The sequence below is a fragment of the Dermacentor albipictus genome, unplaced genomic scaffold (genome assembly GCF_038994185.2).
Source record: "Dermacentor albipictus isolate Rhodes 1998 colony unplaced genomic scaffold, USDA_Dalb.pri_finalv2 scaffold_14, whole genome shotgun sequence".
NCBI lineage: Eukaryota > Metazoa > Arthropoda > Arachnida > Ixodida > Ixodidae > Dermacentor > Dermacentor albipictus.
This window is the reverse complement of record NW_027225568.1, coordinates 7,176,586-7,194,055: the sequence shown is the minus strand read 5'-3', so window position 1 is coordinate 7,194,055 and position 17,470 is coordinate 7,176,586. Positions and strand designations below refer to the sequence as shown.

Here is a 17,470-nt window from a genome sequence, read left to right as displayed (position 1 = left end):
ACAGAGTGGTTATGCATGTGCATGTCTTGAGCGTGCCTGAGTATGGTCCTATGCACATGTTCGCTCTGTGTATGAGTGTGCGGGCGTGTGGCTCCGTATTTGCGTTTGCATGCGCGCGAGTGCGTGTATGCGTGTGTCAGCGTTCGCAACGTGTGTGAGCGTTCGCAGCGTGTGTGCCTGCGCTTACGGTGCATGCGTGGCCGCGTGTGAACGTGTACCCGTGCCAACGGGTTTTCGAATTCCAGCATGCATGATTGCGAAGAAATGTGTGCGTGGTTGTGTGGATGGCTGTGCGTGCGTATAGTGTGTGTGTGTGTGTGTGTGTGGGTTTGTGTGCGTGCGTGTGTGTTTGTGTGCGTGCGTGCGTATGACGGATGGAGAGAGAGTACGTGCGTGTGAGGGAGAGTGCGTTTGTGTGCGGGGGAGACAGAAAGTGTGTTTGTGTGCGAGGGAGAAAGAGCGTGTGTATGCGCGAGGGAGAGAGAGACTGCGTGTGTGTGCGTGCAAGGGGAGAGTGTGTGTGCGTGCTAGTGCCTCCATATTTGCAAATGAATGCACGCAAGTACGTGTATGCGTGTGTGAGTGTTCGCGGTGTGTGTGCATGCCTGGATCTGCGTGTTAGTGCATGTGTGCGTGCGCTTGCGTGCTTGCGGCGCATGCATGGCGGCGTGTGAATGTGCACGTGTGCGACCGTGCGTATTCGTCTTTCAGCATGCATGCCTGCGGACAAAAGTGCGTGTTTGTGCGCGCATGGATATATGTGCGTGCGATGGAGAGAGCGTGCGAGTGCTTGTGAGGAAGAGAGTGTGTGCTTGTGCGAGGGAGAGAGAGTGCGTATGTGTGCGTGCGAGGGTGTTTGTGTGTCTTCGGGTGTGAGTGAACATTTTCCTGCTTACACCTACTCTTGGAAACAAACGCGGTGTGGAGAGCATTAAAACCCGTGTTTAAATCCTCGAGACAAGAACGAATGACACTGCATTTGTAGCATTATCTCTTTGTTAAAGCGAAACCGACAAAAAAATGCGCCTGTGACGTCAGTATTGTCGCCCTTGGCTGGCGCGGCCCCGTAAGAAGCAGCCAAGCAGTTCAACTTCGTTATCTTGCTTCCGTTGGCGGCAGCGCAATGCCTTGAGAGCAATGACGCGATAAATCTGCACTATCATTCAATCGTGCATCGTTTTTGCGACCAAGCATGCCTTCGACAGCGCACGTTCGTTGCTACATTGACATTTAAACTTTAAACGGCTTGCCTTCGGAAAAACGATGTGAATAAATATCGACAGTCACCTGGCCGCAAGGAACATGCTCACGGAGCCGTGCCATTCATCGCAATATCTCGAAAGGCTGGAAGCGGTCAGGTCGATGCTACCCACGATCGTTTTCCGCGTAAGTTAGGCTTTCAGAGAACGCTTAATTACAAAATATTTGTTCTTAGCTCTTACAGAAACATGATTAATAAGCATATATTCGCTCAACTACAATATGTCGAAGACAGGCTCCAGACTGCTAATTTGCTTTAGCCACCCAAAACAATTATTTAAATGGTAATTACCATACATTCGTAAATTGCGCACACAACTGCTCAACTTGATCCGTATCCGGAGGTTACTATCTGAACACTCGAATGATAACAATGATGTCAGGAAGATTTACATTGATCTATTCCTTAATATTCGGTGCCGTTAAAGGAGACCGCCTGTATATTGTTGGTGCAGTAGGCACCTAATAAAGCAGGTGCGAATACTCGGACAGGTGGTTGACGAGCGAAGCTATTTAGCACATGACTCGGAGGTGACACATAATTTTGAACAAAAGGTACAAACTCATTTATTGTCCTGAGGGTCGTCATTATTTCACTCGCAACTGCAATCACATTCTTTGAGAATGTCAAATCGGTGCACGTACGCCGCTGGATGGACGGCTGGGCCGGATCAGTGTGGCATCGCAAGGCGTATGTCTGCAACACGGAACGCGTAAACCGCTCCCTTTTCGATACCCACACATAAACATTGAAATCACCGACAACAACAGAGATAGTGTCATCGCAGCTAATTCACGCAAAGTGAGTAGCCATGAAACTTACGGAACTATGAGTCATTGCATTTTTTGCTTGCTTACTGGGGTATGAGCCATTGATGATGACATTCTTCGACATGCTGCTTTGTATGTTGTATGCGTGATTAGAAAGAATTTAAGTACTGTTCGCTTGACTTTACTGAGGGCTCGTAGCCTCTGTCTTAGTGGGCTATGAGGCATTGCATTTTTTGTTTGATTGGGAGTATTCGTGTTGCTATACAGTTTTTTCATTGACACTTTTAACCAATTATAATATTTGAGAAGTTGAATAATTAATTAGGGCTAGTTATTTAATTAGGCCAAATAAAATAATTAATCTCAGTATCTCCAAGCGATGGCAAACAACATTACCTTGAGTCTGTTCAGCTACGTTGTATTTGCATATTTTTAATGTTTCTCTCAAGTTACGTGGGACACCCTGCATATACGCATAGGTATATACAGTGCTTGACTGTGCGTATGACTTGCTGTTGAATTGACACGATGTAATTATTCGTCCTTTCATTACAGATTATAAGTCCCGATTTCTCTGTGTAAACTTAAGGTCTAGGTTTGTCGCTGCCTTGCCACAAATATTCGCAAGTGTCTAAATCACATGCGTTGTCCGTTAGAGGCAGAATGTCGTCATCCTACATCAGTCCGGGGACCTTCTGTTGCGCGATTTCTCTATTACTCATGCAAGCTAAATCACACCCTAATTCACTGTATTCCAGTCGCCTCCCCCCCCCGCCCCCGACAACAGTGCCACATTGAAGTGATCGCAGTCTCTCTCTCCCTCGCGCATACACACGCTCTTTCTCCCTCGCACACAAACACACTTTCTGTCTCCCCCGCACACAAACGCACTCTCCCTCACACGCACGTACTCTCTCTCCATCCGTCATACGCACGCACGCACACAAACACACACGCACGCACACAAACCTCCCCCCTACACACACACTATACGCACGCACAGCCATCCACACAAACACGCACACATTTCTTCGCAATCGTGCATGCTGAAATTCGAAAACCCGCTGGCACGCGTACACGTTCACACGCGGCCACGCATGCACCGTAAGCGCGCGCACACACGCTGCGAACGCTCACATATGCTGCGAAGGCTCACACACGTTGCGAACGCTGACACACGCATACACGCACTCGCGGGCATGCAAACGCAAATACGGAGGCACACGCCCGCACACTCATACACAGAGCGAACATGTGCATAGGACCATACCCAGGCACGCTCAAGACATGCACATGCATAACCACTCTGTACCATCTCGGCTGCTTCTCGAAAGCCTGCACGTGCCAACAGGCTGCATAACACCCCCTCTACCAATACACTCTCAATGCCAACTCTAATAAATCGCTTTATGGTTTAAATTTGGCGCTTTTTCAAGCCAATGTGCCCTCTGGCGGGAGGGTGCAAAAGAATTTTCTCCTGTGGTTGGACTTCACCTCCCCTGTCTGACTTTCTTTAACTGCTTTAACGTACCACCAATGTTCCGACTAAGTGCCAAAATGCAAATGTTGTTAGAAGGGACTACCCTCTTGTTGTCGTCATTTGAAACTTTTTGACCCTCGCCCTATATTCTGAAATATAAATTCGAAAATAATTTTCCCATTGAGTTACACTTGTGCGTTGCTGTGAAGTTCCGAAGGAGAATGTCCAGAATTCCAGGATATGATTTATGAATCTAAACCCATGTACCAGCTCGTCGCACAAATAAAAAAAAAAGAACGAATTTGTCATATTTTGCAAGGAAGAGCCGTGAAAGTCAGAAAGCGCCCAAAAAATGCAAAAGCTATTGGGCGAAAATGAGAAGCCTGAATCCAGCGGTTATATTTGGTGCGAGTGCTCCTCAGTGTCTGTCCTTCTCACCCGACTGCTTGCCCGCTTCCTTGCAATACTGTAGCGAAACAGGAGCGGCATTAGGTCGCTTTCTTGTTTTTTGCATTCGTGCATATATTGTTCTGTTTCAGCGGTCCTTGATTTTCCATTCCTCGTGCAGGAAGCTAGAAGGCACGTAGGCTGTTTGTGCGCGCACGAATAAACAGTCCCGTATGCCTAACTGTCTTCCTGTACTGCTGCTGACGCAGGCGCACCGCGCGGCAGCAGTGGTCGTTCGGCACCCTGTCCGTCGGGTGCTGTGCCTTCTCTGCATGGCAGATGAGCAGCGGCCGCTACGTTCCCGTCATTCCACTCATCGTGTCCGACATATCGTGAATGCGCTGCCTTGAACTGAACTCCCTACGTTGGCACTGAACTTGTTTCATTGTGCGTCGCCGTCGTTGAGAAACGACCGGGCGGCTGCGACGTAAAGTCTAACAATGTCACCGTTGGCGTTCGATTGCTTTCGTTAATGAAACAGGTTGCAAGCGGTTGCCTACGGCGTCGTTCCTGGTTGAGACGGAACGTTTTGAGGCGAGCACAAGAGTGCGCAATGATGTCGTCCTGCTGGGTATTCCTTGGGGCACAGTAAAATCTGATTGTTGTAATTGGCTGGAGTATGCTAGGTACCCGTACGTGTCATGATAGCCAGCATAATGCGATTTCGCGCAACTCGAAGACGCATGCTGCGTTCATTGTTGCTTAAGGTGTAGTATACTGTGCCGCAACATTATTCTCATGTAAAGAAAATTGGCGATATTTATTCTTCACTTGAGGTGAAAATAGGAGCTTGAAATCTTAGATTTATGTCCATCACTTTTGTAGTCTGGAGAATGTTTCTTCTAGGGCTTTTCTAAATTTCAGTTGACATAACGACATGGGCCTCCTTTTGGGATAGTCAATGCTGCTGTCCTTGCACTAACGTCACGCAACTAAAAAAGCAAGCATGTGGAGAGTTCATTTTGCCCCTCTTCGAAAGAGTGAACATCATTAGTTGTCAACGCATTCACAAGACAGTGCTCGTAATACAAGCAAATATATTCTTAATCTGGTATTTCAACTAAGGGACCAAGAAAAAATGAAATAAGGAGGGCATATTCTACCCGGAAAGCTTGTTACCCTATATTCACCATGCCACCTGATTTCAAGTCCAGCCAGTACTCATAAGAGACATGTTATACTAGCGAAAGTGTCGAGACAATGAAAAAGAATATGATGTGCGACGGAGCTTTGTGAATTACGGCCCTGAGCATGTATTCACCAAAAATGTTTTTATACTAGAACGGTTTGTAAGACCACGTTGCAGCAGTGATGCTGGGGATAATATTAGTGTGTTGTAACATTCTGTCAATGTTAAAAGACCATTCGTCCACTCTATTCGCACTGTTTCTCCACTGAGCAGACTGGTTCTGTGGCATTTCTATACTGCACGCCATGAGATCCTCCTTCGCCTTGTAAACATTGACCTTTTCTTGTTTTTGTTTGTTGTTCACAACAGAACGCTGGCAGACACATTCAACGAGGTGTACATGTGGCCCACGTTCCACGGTGCCACCTTCTTCCTCGGCTGCAGCACGCTCATCTTCATCGAGAGCAAGAGAGACATCAAGATGTCAGCGGTAAGGGTCGGGCTTTACAATGCCTAGCGTCACTGTTTGTAAAGCCAACAAATGCAGCTCCTTGAGCCAGTGTTCTTGTGCCTTCATTTAGGCGGCAGATGATGCGCTCGCTAATATTTGTGCAACGCAATCATCACAAGTTGCCTTAATGAGCTCCTCACCAGGTCCGGCCATATTGAGCTGACTAGTGCCGAGCATGCAACGTGTGCCAGCGATCGTGTTTGTAAAGAATTAAAAATAAATTATGGGTTTTACGTGCCAAACCACGTTCTGATTATGAGGCACGCCGTAGTAGAGGACTCCGGAAATTTCGACCACATGAGGTTCGTTAACGTGCACCTTTATCTAAGTACACGGGTGTTGTCGCATTTCGCCCCCCCCCTTCGAAATGCGACCGCCATGGCCAGCATTCGATCCCGCGACCTCGTTCTCAGCATCCCAACACCACAACCACTGAGCCACCTAGGCGGGTTTTACAAAGAGGAGAGAGAGATTTATTTACCGAAAGGCAGAGAGGTCGGCCTGAGCTATAACTTGCTCTGGCCTGGTACTTTACACTGGGGAAAAGGGACGGGGAGGGAAAGGGCTGATGAATGAAGATGGTATAAGGAAGAGATGCGTATATACAAATTCACAAAGTTGTGGCATCTCTAAAGCCGTGCGTCCAGCCCAGTGGCTTGGAGAAAAGCTATAGTGCACTTGTTACCAGGACTGCGCTGTTTGCATTAGGCCAAGGACCTAAAAGGAACCCGTCTGATAGCGGGCTCTTATGGATCGTCGCAATGCAAGAGACAAGTTGCTGTCGTTCTTGCGCGTACGTGGGACACACGCAAAATATATGTACAAGTTTTTCTGGCACCTCACAGTATTCACAGTTTGGGCTAGTATCACTGGCACCTATCGTATGTCTATAACGGTTGGTGAATGCGGCACCAAGGCAAATCCGGTTCACCATGCTCGTGTGGCTTCGTTTAACTTGTGAGGCGTACGAAATTTCATTTCTTCGTCCCATTTGTTTAATCGCTTGTGTCGTTGATCTGGTTGGGTGCAGTGTTCCAACGTACGGGTACGTATTACGCGACGAAGTAGGACGTTTGTGTCTGTTCGTGAGAACGGAATGCGTACTTCACAACCATTATCTAAAGCAGTTCTCGCTTCAACGTCTGCCTGTTCGTTCCCGATCACGCCACAGTGTGATGGTATCCACTGAAAGGTGACATTGTGGTCCTTTCTAGTTGCCTGTTCGAGGCGCTCTGTAGTTCCTATGGCCACGGAATAATACGGGCCCCGTCTGAAGACACAGTCAATCGTTTGAAGAGCTGGCTTGCAATCGCAGAATATCGTCCATGCCTGAGGAGGCTCCTCAGAGAGAAAGCGAAGTGCCTCTCGGATAAAAACAAGTTCTGCGGCAGTTGATGTTGAGCTATGGTCTAGTTTAAACCGCCGAGCGATGATCATATGTGGAATGACGAAGGCTGCAGTGGAGGCATATGGTGTGACAGAGCCATTGGTATACACGTGTACAGTATCTCCGTAGATTGCAGAAATTCGCAACAAGGTGAGTTGCCTGAGGCCAATAAATGCAACGGATGACGTTTTAGTAATTCTAGGGATCTACAATGTAACGACAGGTTTAGACAGAACGGAGGTATTCTCGGAATACAGGCAGGAGAAAATCGTGACGGCAGAACATTCTGATGGCAGAACACTCTGATGGCGCGATATAGTCCTTGAAAAGCTGGAACATGGGTGGCTGGCAGGGAGCGATGAAAGAGGATGGTGCCTGTGTCGGGTCAACACGCGAAGGTACATTCGAAGAGGCTCGCAGAGCAAGTATACCCCAACAGGACAAGCACGAGCTTCTACTATTGTTCCATTGGTTGACGTGCATTGTAAGAGGCCCAAACACGTGCGCTTTGTTTGAGCTTGAATGCTCTCCAATGCGCGCACACGGCTAAGTCCAATGCTTGAGAGCGCCGGCATGCTGTACCGTACATTCCCTACGATTAGTGCTTGGAACAATTGGAGTAATGACGACTTCGAGGGGCCCCATCTTGTTCCTACAACGACGCGAAAGACGTGAACAAAACTCTTTAGCTTTGACTTCAGTCCGGCGACGTGTCTTGACGAAGATAATCCCCGGTCTATGACTAAGCCAATTAAGGAATCTATGGTGTGTAACAGTAGGTATCGCTACTCCGTTAACGGTTATCAGATACCTGGTCATTTGTTTTCGCATGAATGTAATCACGGAACATTTTTCTGTTGAGAGTTGGAGGCCTTGGCACCGCAGAAACTTAATTTTGATTTTCACTACACGTTGAAGCATAGCACGCATTTGGGGACGGGTGGCTCCAGATGTCCATATGCATATGTCGTCCGCATATGTGCTAATCTTCACCGTGCTAGGAAGTTCAGATGCAAGGCCAGTCAACGCAACATTAAAAAGAGTTGGAATGAGAACTCCCCCTTGTGGAACACCTCGATGTATATGGTAGTGTCCGGTGTCGCCATCACTTGTCGACATATACACCGTGCGGCCACTGAGGCAGCTAACAATCCATGTATATAGCCGGCCACCGACGTCTAAATCTTCCAGTGCATCAAGGATTGCATAATGGAGTACATTGTCGTATGCACCCTTAATATCCAGAAAAACAGCTCTAACTAACCGACTCCCTCTCAACAGTGGATACCAAGCCGATAACACCGTCAATGCAAGCGTGACCTCTTCGAAATCCGTACATAAAATCAGGAAAGCAAATATTTCTCGCTAGAAACCATTCCAGCCTTGACAAGACCATTCTTTCCATTACTTTACCGACGCAACTGGCTAAGGCGATCAGTCTGTAAGAGGAAAGCTCGTTAGCGCACTTCCCCGGTTTAAGCAGCGCTACAACGCAACTTCATTTCCATCTATCTGGAACATTTCCTGTCTCCCACGTCGTATTATAAAAAGATAGAAGAAGACGTCGTGATTCTGTGTCAATATGGCGGAGTGCAGCGTACGTGATTCCGTATGGTCCTGGTACCGATAAACGTCGAGAAACCGATATCGCAGCGTCAAGCTCTTGCATCGTAAACGGTACTTCGAGTCGCTCATCAGGTGACGGGGGCGCGATGGCGACAAGGGATTAAGTCACTGGATTAGATGCGCTCACAATGAGGTTACAGTAGTCCTCTACTACCTCCAATTCACTCCGGCGTTGATGTAGAGCCACCGCACGGAACGGGTGTCTTTGTTGTGGAGTTGCCCGGAGAGTTCGTATGACCCGCCAGATCTTAGACAGAGGCTGTCTTGGATCTAGGGATCCACAGAATGTTCTCCAACGCTGTCTGTCAAGCTTCTCCAGATGTCGAAGAACATGTCGTTGAGCTCGGCGACTGCTCGAAGGATCTAACGGTGACTTTGTTATTCTGTATCGCCGTTCCGCGCGGAGACGATTTGTACGAAGGGCGTCATATTGTATGTTGACCGATGATCTGTGCCTCGGTATGCTGACTTCTCTGCTTTTGTCCCGCAGGGTAGAGGCAATAATGTGCTCTATTTCGGATGGAGATGTCATATTCTGTCAGGCGGTGTCGACAGAGGTCTTAAATAAAATCCAGTCTGTTTGACGAATGCAACGTGAGCCTGAACGGCGAAACGAGCTAAAGTGAACTTAAGAGGGGAGGTGTTCACTACCATGAGTCTCTAGATTCTTCGACCAGCATGCTGAAGACAGAAGGCTCCTTGATACAAACGTTAGGTCAAGACAAATGCTGTAAGACGTGCGACGAATAAATGTAGGAGACCCGTCATTGAGCACATTTACTCCCTGAATACAATGAAGTCGCCAAATCTTTGCCACGAGGATTCATCGAAGTGCTATCCCCCAGGGGACGGTGTGCGTTAAAGTCACCAATCACAATATGAGGACCTTGCGATGCTTGCAGCAGAGACATCAGGTGCGAGCAATCGATCTTCGCTCTTGGGTGGATGCATCCTCCAATCACTGTAACCATGCGACATCTGTGTTTTATGGTAAGGCATGCGTAATCTTAGTAGTATGCGATGGGACATCATGTCTGAAATACACCAGACCGTGACTTACACAAACTAACACTTTGCTTGAGGTTTGGTCGTTACGAGATCACATCTGGACATATCAAGAAGTACGGAAAGAAGAATCCATATGAGGTTCACAGCTAAAAATAACTGCAAATTGGTACTTAAATACCCGCTGTCGGAAATCAGACAAACGACCCCGTAGACCTCGAGCATTCAGTTGCATAACAAGCGATTGACGCATCCGTTCTTCAAACATCAGTGCCCTACTTGCTTAGCGAAGAACCACTAGGAGTGGTTCCAACACTTCAATTAGCTGCACGGCGGCCTTGGCAGCCGGGGTATTTAGGCCGGAAAGAATCCTGCGCATGGAGCCGATCAAAATTTTCAACATTCTCGTGACGTCAATGTCATCCATCTTTTCATTTTCTTCAGTGCGTGTAGGAGCGGTGCATAAGGGCGTTCCCGCAGGCCTTGATGGTAACGAGGGCCACTGAGTCTCCGATGTTTTTTGGGCCGATGATGAGTCGCCTTGTACTTTCGCAACATACAAAGGCTTTGAGACATGTGCTTTTTCATTCCTGAGACGAGGAGGGGGTGGATGCTGCACTTGAGCTGTCGTTCCTTCTACGCGAGGAGGACTGCGGTCCCGTTGATCTCGGTGTCGTGAACGGCGTCTGCGGTGGCGGATAGCCCTTGCCGCTTCCCTGTGCGTGGAATGATGTCTACCCACCTTCTTCAGAATACCCTGTTCCATCCTGATCTTTGGGCACTCTTTTGACGTTGCGTCGTGGGCACCAGAACAATTTGGACACTTCGTAGCAACGTTGAAATTGCTGTCTCTGTGAAATCCACCACATCGTTTCCATGTTACTGCACCCTTTGCAAACTGCACTAGCATGCCCAAGTTTCATAAAATTGTGACATTGTAAAAGCCTCGGCATGAAAGACGTACCGGATGCCTCACATATCCGACCTTGACGTGTGTCCAAAACGGTCGTCCAAAATGGTCAAAGCTGAGCACAGGAGCCGACGACGATAGTAGTTTCGCCAGGTCAGTGTCTGTTATATCAATGTCCGCGCTGTAGATCGTCGCTTCCTGTCGTCGCCTCCTTGCCGTATGTGGGGAATGCGCGAACAGGGATGCTTCCCAACTGAGTGACGTTTTTCAGTGTCTCCAGTATTGTCGGTGTATTGACTTGCACCGAGAGGATGTTCTTTCGAGCGTTTATACGTATTTCTTATATTTGACCATGGGTAGTTCGTTCGAAATATTCAGACAGGCTCTGCCAGCTGTTCAGTGAGTTGAGGTTGTCTGTTGTTGTTGGTACGTATAGAATAGTGTATGACTGCTTGCCACTTGCCTTTTTCGTCGCCTGGCGATGGGTCGGGGATGTTCTTCGTATCTTTCTCTTCAGACATCGGCTTCACACCAAGGTAAAATCGCTGTCCGATCCCATATCATCAGTAGAGGAGCCATCAGATGACTCAATCAGGACCATGCTGGGGTCGAAGCGGTCACTCACGTCACCGGCATAACGAACTGGCCGTTCAGGACCCAATTGCTGGGCGCGGTTGGGGTCCCCCATTTCAGAGTACGACGTCCCCCAGTTTCTTTGTCACTGATTGCCGAGACCACAGAAAATAAAATAGAAAATGCAGTGTGCTCGAAATTAAAGCCGCTCGCTACGATCACTTCTTCTTCCTCCCCCCTTTACAAAGAATGACATCGCTACGCACCGTGAAGGGTCTGAAATTTCAATCCGAACGCTGTTTCTCCTTCTCGTGGCCGCTGCTATCAAAGCCAGACGGCGAGGTACTCGCGTCCCTGCGCCTTCGTTCTCGGGTCCGCAGTGTGGCGTTGATCGTGGTGACACGTGACTTCGAGAATTATATTCAAGGCACCATCTGTTATTTGCGTGTTCTATTGCTTGAATTGACGAATTGAAGTTTAGAGAAATAATAAGACACACAAACGGAATGTCTGTATGTGTTTGTTTTACTTCGCACCGAAGGAAGAGAGATGTACTTCCGCTTCGTCTGCTTGTTCGCACGGTCGTGCAGTCAAGAGCGCAGGTATCGAAACTATGCCATTTTCTACCGTGTTGCAGCACGTGATCATGCTCTGCTATCCGCTTGTTCTGCCTCATTATTTGTGTAGCACTGAATTACACCTCCAGTCATGTGTCTTTCGCCACAGGGCCAACATCGTGCGCTGCGTGAAACCAGACAATCACAACAGCTTGTGCGCAGCGCCCCCCCCCCTCCAACAGAAAAAGAAAGAAAGAAAGCGAGGAAAAAAAAAGGCGGGGTCCGTGACTTATACATCACGCGATCCTCGAGGTCCGGTACAGGAGAACGCTGGGAAGCAATTTTGCTTGTGGAAGCTAAACGGGGCGAGTGGAGAGACTGTCTCGCCATGCAGTGGAACTCACTCCCTGAAATCACGCGTTCGCGGCACTGAAATATTTCCGTCCCGGCTAATAATGAGCCGATTTGAAAACTTTTTGCGGCCGAACGCTCTCTAGAGGACACGTAACAAAATGATAGAAAGTTGGGCAAGTTGGTACGGTAACATGATCTTGAATTGTAGCGCGAAGTGACACACAGACTTGGAGAAGACAGGACGAGCGCTAACTCTCAACTAAATTAAATAGAAAGACACGTAACAACTTTCAGCGGATAACTAAATTTTGCCATGGGGTCTGGTGAGGGGTCTTTTAGCAGTAGATCACGAAGGTGGTGGTCAGGCAAACTCCAATGTAACTTTTGAAATTGCGCTCATGACCATATTGCCAGGGATGCCAACTGTCGAGCCTTTTGCAGAACGTCTCATCTATACGGAGCTTTGGTTTTGGTCACCCTAACGAACTGCGTGTCTATTTCGAGGCTATATATGAAACGTCTGGCACGCGCAAGCGCTTTGCAGGTTAAGCAAGCAGTCATGTGGGCGGTGTGCTTGACCTGCGGCGCGGTGTGCATCCTGTCGCGCTACCACAGGAACGGCGGCTTCACCTCTACGGGGGACTGGATCGACGTGGTCTTCTCCTTCGTCGACCGCCTTCTTTGGTCAAGCTTCCTCGCATGCCTGGTGTTTGCATGCGCCAACCGGAAAGCAGGTACACTGCTCAGGCATCAATGTAATAGTGCCTAAATCGTCCGATCCCACTGGCCTGTACTTGGCTGTAGGTTGGGCACGCTACAAAGGGGCTCTGTTCTATAGATTGATTGCAACGATCCCCGATTTATTAGCTACACACAGGCACCGGAGAAGAAAAGAATGCGGCAGCTGCATTGTGCTGGCAATCTATACATCCCGACAGAAAAGAAGAAGAAAAAGAAAAACAACCACGCAGCCCTGTCGCAGCTACATATGGCATTGGCTAGTTGAGGACCGTGTTCACAAAATTTTCTACTGTATTTTTTATTTTCATTTTATAGTACCCTAAAGACCGAAGTATTACAGAGGGGAGTGGGTAACAAAACATCCACAAGTATATAAGGAAGAAGCAAGATATGTTTAGTTATTAAGAGCAAAATTGATTAGGTTATTGTTCCGGGAGTGACGATGTCTGATAAGGCCGAACGAAACTTTGGGTTGACCTTGATTGCGACAACTGCGCCGGGAAGGTGGTTACATTCCTGAGAGGTCCTGGGAATAAATGATTCGTTACAGGTTCTGGTGCGGCACTGAACGATTCGAACCTTATGGCTATGATCAATGCGAGAGGAAATGTAGGTAGGAGGTGATATAAGATTATCGCGCAGGTAGGAATTGTGGAAATTTAGTTTATGAAATAAAGCAAGGCGAAAGCACTTACGCCGGGCTGAGAGAGGAGCAAGCCGCAAAGAGTTCACGGCAGTTACGCTTGATGTGCAGCTCTAATTGCTATGAATTAAAACGCGCGGCATTGTTTTGGATTAATAAAATGATTGAATAAGGGTTTCGAGGTGCGGGTCCCAGATGGATAAGGCGTACTGCATTTTACTCCTAATAGGCGTTTTGTATAGGATTAATTTTAATGATGTAGGAGCAGAAGAAAAATTTCGGCAAAGATAACCTAGCATGCGATTAGTATTGCAAATTACGTTGTCGATGTGCAGCGACCAGTGAAGTGGCGAGGTTATGTGGACGCCTAGCAATTTATAGAAGGTTACGACCTCTAGGGGAGTATCCCTAAGGTAATAGTTCGGCGGAGAAATATTGCTGCGAGTTACACGCATACCTTTACATTCAGTTACGTTAAGTTGCATTAACCATACGTCACACCAGTTAGAGATAGCATTTATATCGTCTAGTAAGAATTTGTTATCAGATTTGTCCAAGATTTCACGGGCGATAACACAGTCATCTACAAAAAGGTAAATATTAGAACAAACTTCATTGGGTAAATCGTTAATGTAAATAAAAAAAGAAGAGGGCCTATAACTGATCCTTGGGGCGCACCAGAGTCTACAGGATTAGATGGGGACATATGATTGTTTGACTCAACATACTGCGACCGATGAAGGAGAAACTGCTCAAGCCACTCAAACAGGTTAGGATCAAGATTAAGTATTTTTAATTTTAAATAGAAGCAATTTATGACACACTTTTTCGAAGGCCTTGGCGAAATCAAAGAAAGACAGTCTGCGAATGAACCTTTGTTGAGAATAAGATGAAGGCTGTGAGTAAAAGAAAGAAGTTGAGTTGCACGAGACAAATTCTTTCGGAAACCATGTTGTGCTTTTGTGAAAAATGAATTATTGTCTAAGTGCTTTGCTATATGTGAGTACCAAATGTCTTCAAGAAAATTGCAAGGAATACTGGTGGGGGAAATGGGGCGGTAGTTGAGGGGCGAATGTTTGCTACTGGACTTATGAAGTGGGACCACCTTCCCGACCTTCCAATCTGCAGGTAGCTGATGGGTATCTAAGCATTGCTGAGAAATTTTCGAAGGCAGAACAGATCAATAAACAACAGTAATTCTCAGAATTTTTTTTTAATTTTCTAGGGTTGTTGGTAACAGCAAATACTAGCCAATGCTGATGCTGGACATGAGATTACCGAATTCGGCAGGCAAAGGGCACTACTAACTTGTGAATTCGTTCCCAAAACTCACTCGAATTTTCGCAGAGTAGTGAAAGCTAAAATGAATTATATACCATACAGGATCTGTACTTGATTAGCGTGGCCGATTGCTTACGAGCATCAGCTTAGCCCCCCCCCCCCCCCAGCTACCACAACACAGCACAGATTTTCTGAGACAGGACCTGCGAGCACAATGAGGCTGAATATAACAGTAATGAGGCCGAATATAGCAATAGCATCCGCAGAAAGAGTGCTACCTAAGTCTGGCCATGTTGGCAAACTTAGAAAAGATACGAAATAAATATTTGAGTATTGCATATTCTGTGGCGTGCCTATTGCTTAAGCTGTCACGCATAAAATTGTGTAGAGTATCCAAGTCCTAGCCATTGTTTGCCGCTTTCAATAGGCTGCATACTTACCGCATTTACTCGAATCTAGGCTGGCCCCGATTCTAAGCAGACTCTTAGAAGTCCGAAGCCGGAAAAAAAATAAAAAATGTTACCTTGAATGTAGGACGAACAAAAAAAGAAAAAAGCAAGGACAGCCCTCACAAAATGAAAATAGCATTTATTGAATATGAACATGCCGAGCTCATTCTACGTTGCTGTTTTTCTTATTGCGGGCATCTCAAGGCCGGCGCACGCAAAAAGTGTCTTCTGTTGCTCCCTCCAACGACGGACATTTTTCTCATCGATGCCGAAGTCGCACCCAACTTGATCGTTTAATGATGCCTCTGCGGCTAGCACAACTTTTTGCTTAAGAGTGGCAGCATAGTGGCGTTGCCGGTTTGGTGCCATTATGATAACGCCGCACCACACGACGATACGAGAAAGACAAAAATGGCGACGTCGCCTGTGTACTTCTGTTGGGCACTGGCGCGGCTAGTAGCAGCTGCAGTACTGACTTTTCTAGATCATGCTATCTGTGCGCAATATTTATCAATATCAATTACTAACTGGCGAGTTCTTAAATATACTCAGACCTAATCCGACGCCGGAGTTTGGTATATGAATATTTAAACGATACTTTCGGCCTAGATTCAAATAAATACGTCATTAATCCGCGCGAGAACAATGGAACACCCAGAGTTAGGGCTCAGGATGAGCGCTGTTCTAACTCTGTGTCTTCCTGTGTTTTCGCGCTGAGTAATAAGTATGCATCCTTTCCAACTCGTTCATCTTTCTACCTTACTTCAACAAACTATAGACATGTAATAAGAGTTACATTTCAGTAGTCATTTCACATCTGTCTTTGGGACCTTCGTCTGCATATTTTTGTATCTAACAGATGTTATCATGCGTGAATAATAAACTTAAACTAAACTCAGCAAACAGCGTCGCAAATCCGGATACATTCGTCTTCGCAAGCTTATGCCGGAGGTGAAAGCAACGAAGGGAGAAGGAAAGGCTGAGTCGTCCACTTATATTGCACGCTAGAAGCAGCTATATCGTCAATTTCATGCACAGTATGCGCAGGTGTTGAAGTCACAAATATTTGCATTCATTAGGACTCGTTCCTTATTTTCCTGCTGACAGGGCGAATTTTATGTTCGGTGCCATGATTGACCGGCAGTTATTATCATGAGTAAATATAGCGGGCAAATTATATAGCGAATGCGGCTAGAGAGTCGGATCCGCCAAGAGTTTTGTATTGAAAAACGACACCGGCCAGTCGCCTTCATTGAATATACGATCGCTACCTCTAGCGACTAGCACCTGTTCGTTTAAACTGCTCTGGCGTGCAAACATGGGCTCTTGGGTGGCATTCACAAAACATTTCATACAAGTCAGTATAATAGGAAGCGTGTTAGCGAACATAACCTAGGCGAAAGTGGTCAGCCAATGATGGAGTTCTCACGAACAAGCTCTTGCCATCCCTCACCATGGGGCCACATATACAAAGCTTTTGGTTCATGGGTGCTATTCGCCTTCGCTAATAACATGTACAGTGGTGAGCAGCCTTGTCTAGAGCGCGCCGACGGTGCTCTGCGGAGCAAGTCAGCGCCACCTAACGTTACGCTCTGGGTTTGAGTTAAGCGTCCTGCGCGCATGCGCGGCAGAAACAGAGGCATGCCTGCTCATCGCTTCCTTGTCCAGCCACCGCCTTGAGAGTTCGTTCCGTGCCGCCAGGAACGCGCTGCCTGAAATTGTGACGCTGTGATGGCGGCCAGGGCGTCGCCATGCCGCCGTGTTTCACGAGTGTAACGAGACGGCCAGGCAAGCAAGCGCGAGTGGTAGCAGATCACCGCGCATTTCTGCACAGGCACCACTCGCCGCGGCTATAATGTTTTTCGGCATGTATCTGCACTGCGTATTCAGCTAAGGGCGACAGCCGAGGAAAATAGGCGACGAAAATAGCCACCAAACAACCATATAGGCCCAATTCTCGCACTCTTAGCCTGGTCTGCGCCTGAAACGCGCGATCGCCCGCTATCACTTGAACGTGCTTCAGAAACGCGCGATCACCCGATACCACTTGCACTTGCTTGCCTGGCCGCCCCGTGATTCGCGCGAAACGCGTTGGTTTTCCGGCCGCTGTTACATATCATTCAGCGCGGCCCTGGCGGAGTGAAGCGCAAGCACTGAGGCCGAGAACCCACGAGCAGGCAACGCTTTATTGTGGCCGCGCATGCGCGCGGGAAGCATATCTCAAACCCAGAGCGTAACGTTAGGTGGCGCTGACTTGCTCCGCAGAGCACCGTCGCCGCGCTCTAGACAAGGCTGCTCACCACTGTACACCAAAAGGATTGGCAGTATTCCTTTCAAGATCAGTTC

At 47.5% G+C, this 17,470-nt stretch overlaps 1 protein-coding gene across 1 annotated transcript in view; it reads left to right on the top strand.

Annotated features, from left to right (window-relative positions):
* The window catches only part of LOC139051797 (nose resistant to fluoxetine protein 6-like), a 76,144-nt gene that overhangs the window by 45,745 nt on the left and 12,929 nt on the right, over positions 1 to 17,470 (top strand). The window contains exons 13-15 of the mRNA XM_070528787.1: positions 4,168 to 4,290; positions 5,457 to 5,577; positions 12,555 to 12,744. Of these exons, the coding sequence (XP_070384888.1) occupies positions 4,168 to 4,290; positions 5,457 to 5,577; positions 12,555 to 12,744 (434 nt within the window). The remainder of the gene's footprint in view (positions 1 to 4,167; positions 4,291 to 5,456; positions 5,578 to 12,554; positions 12,745 to 17,470) is intronic.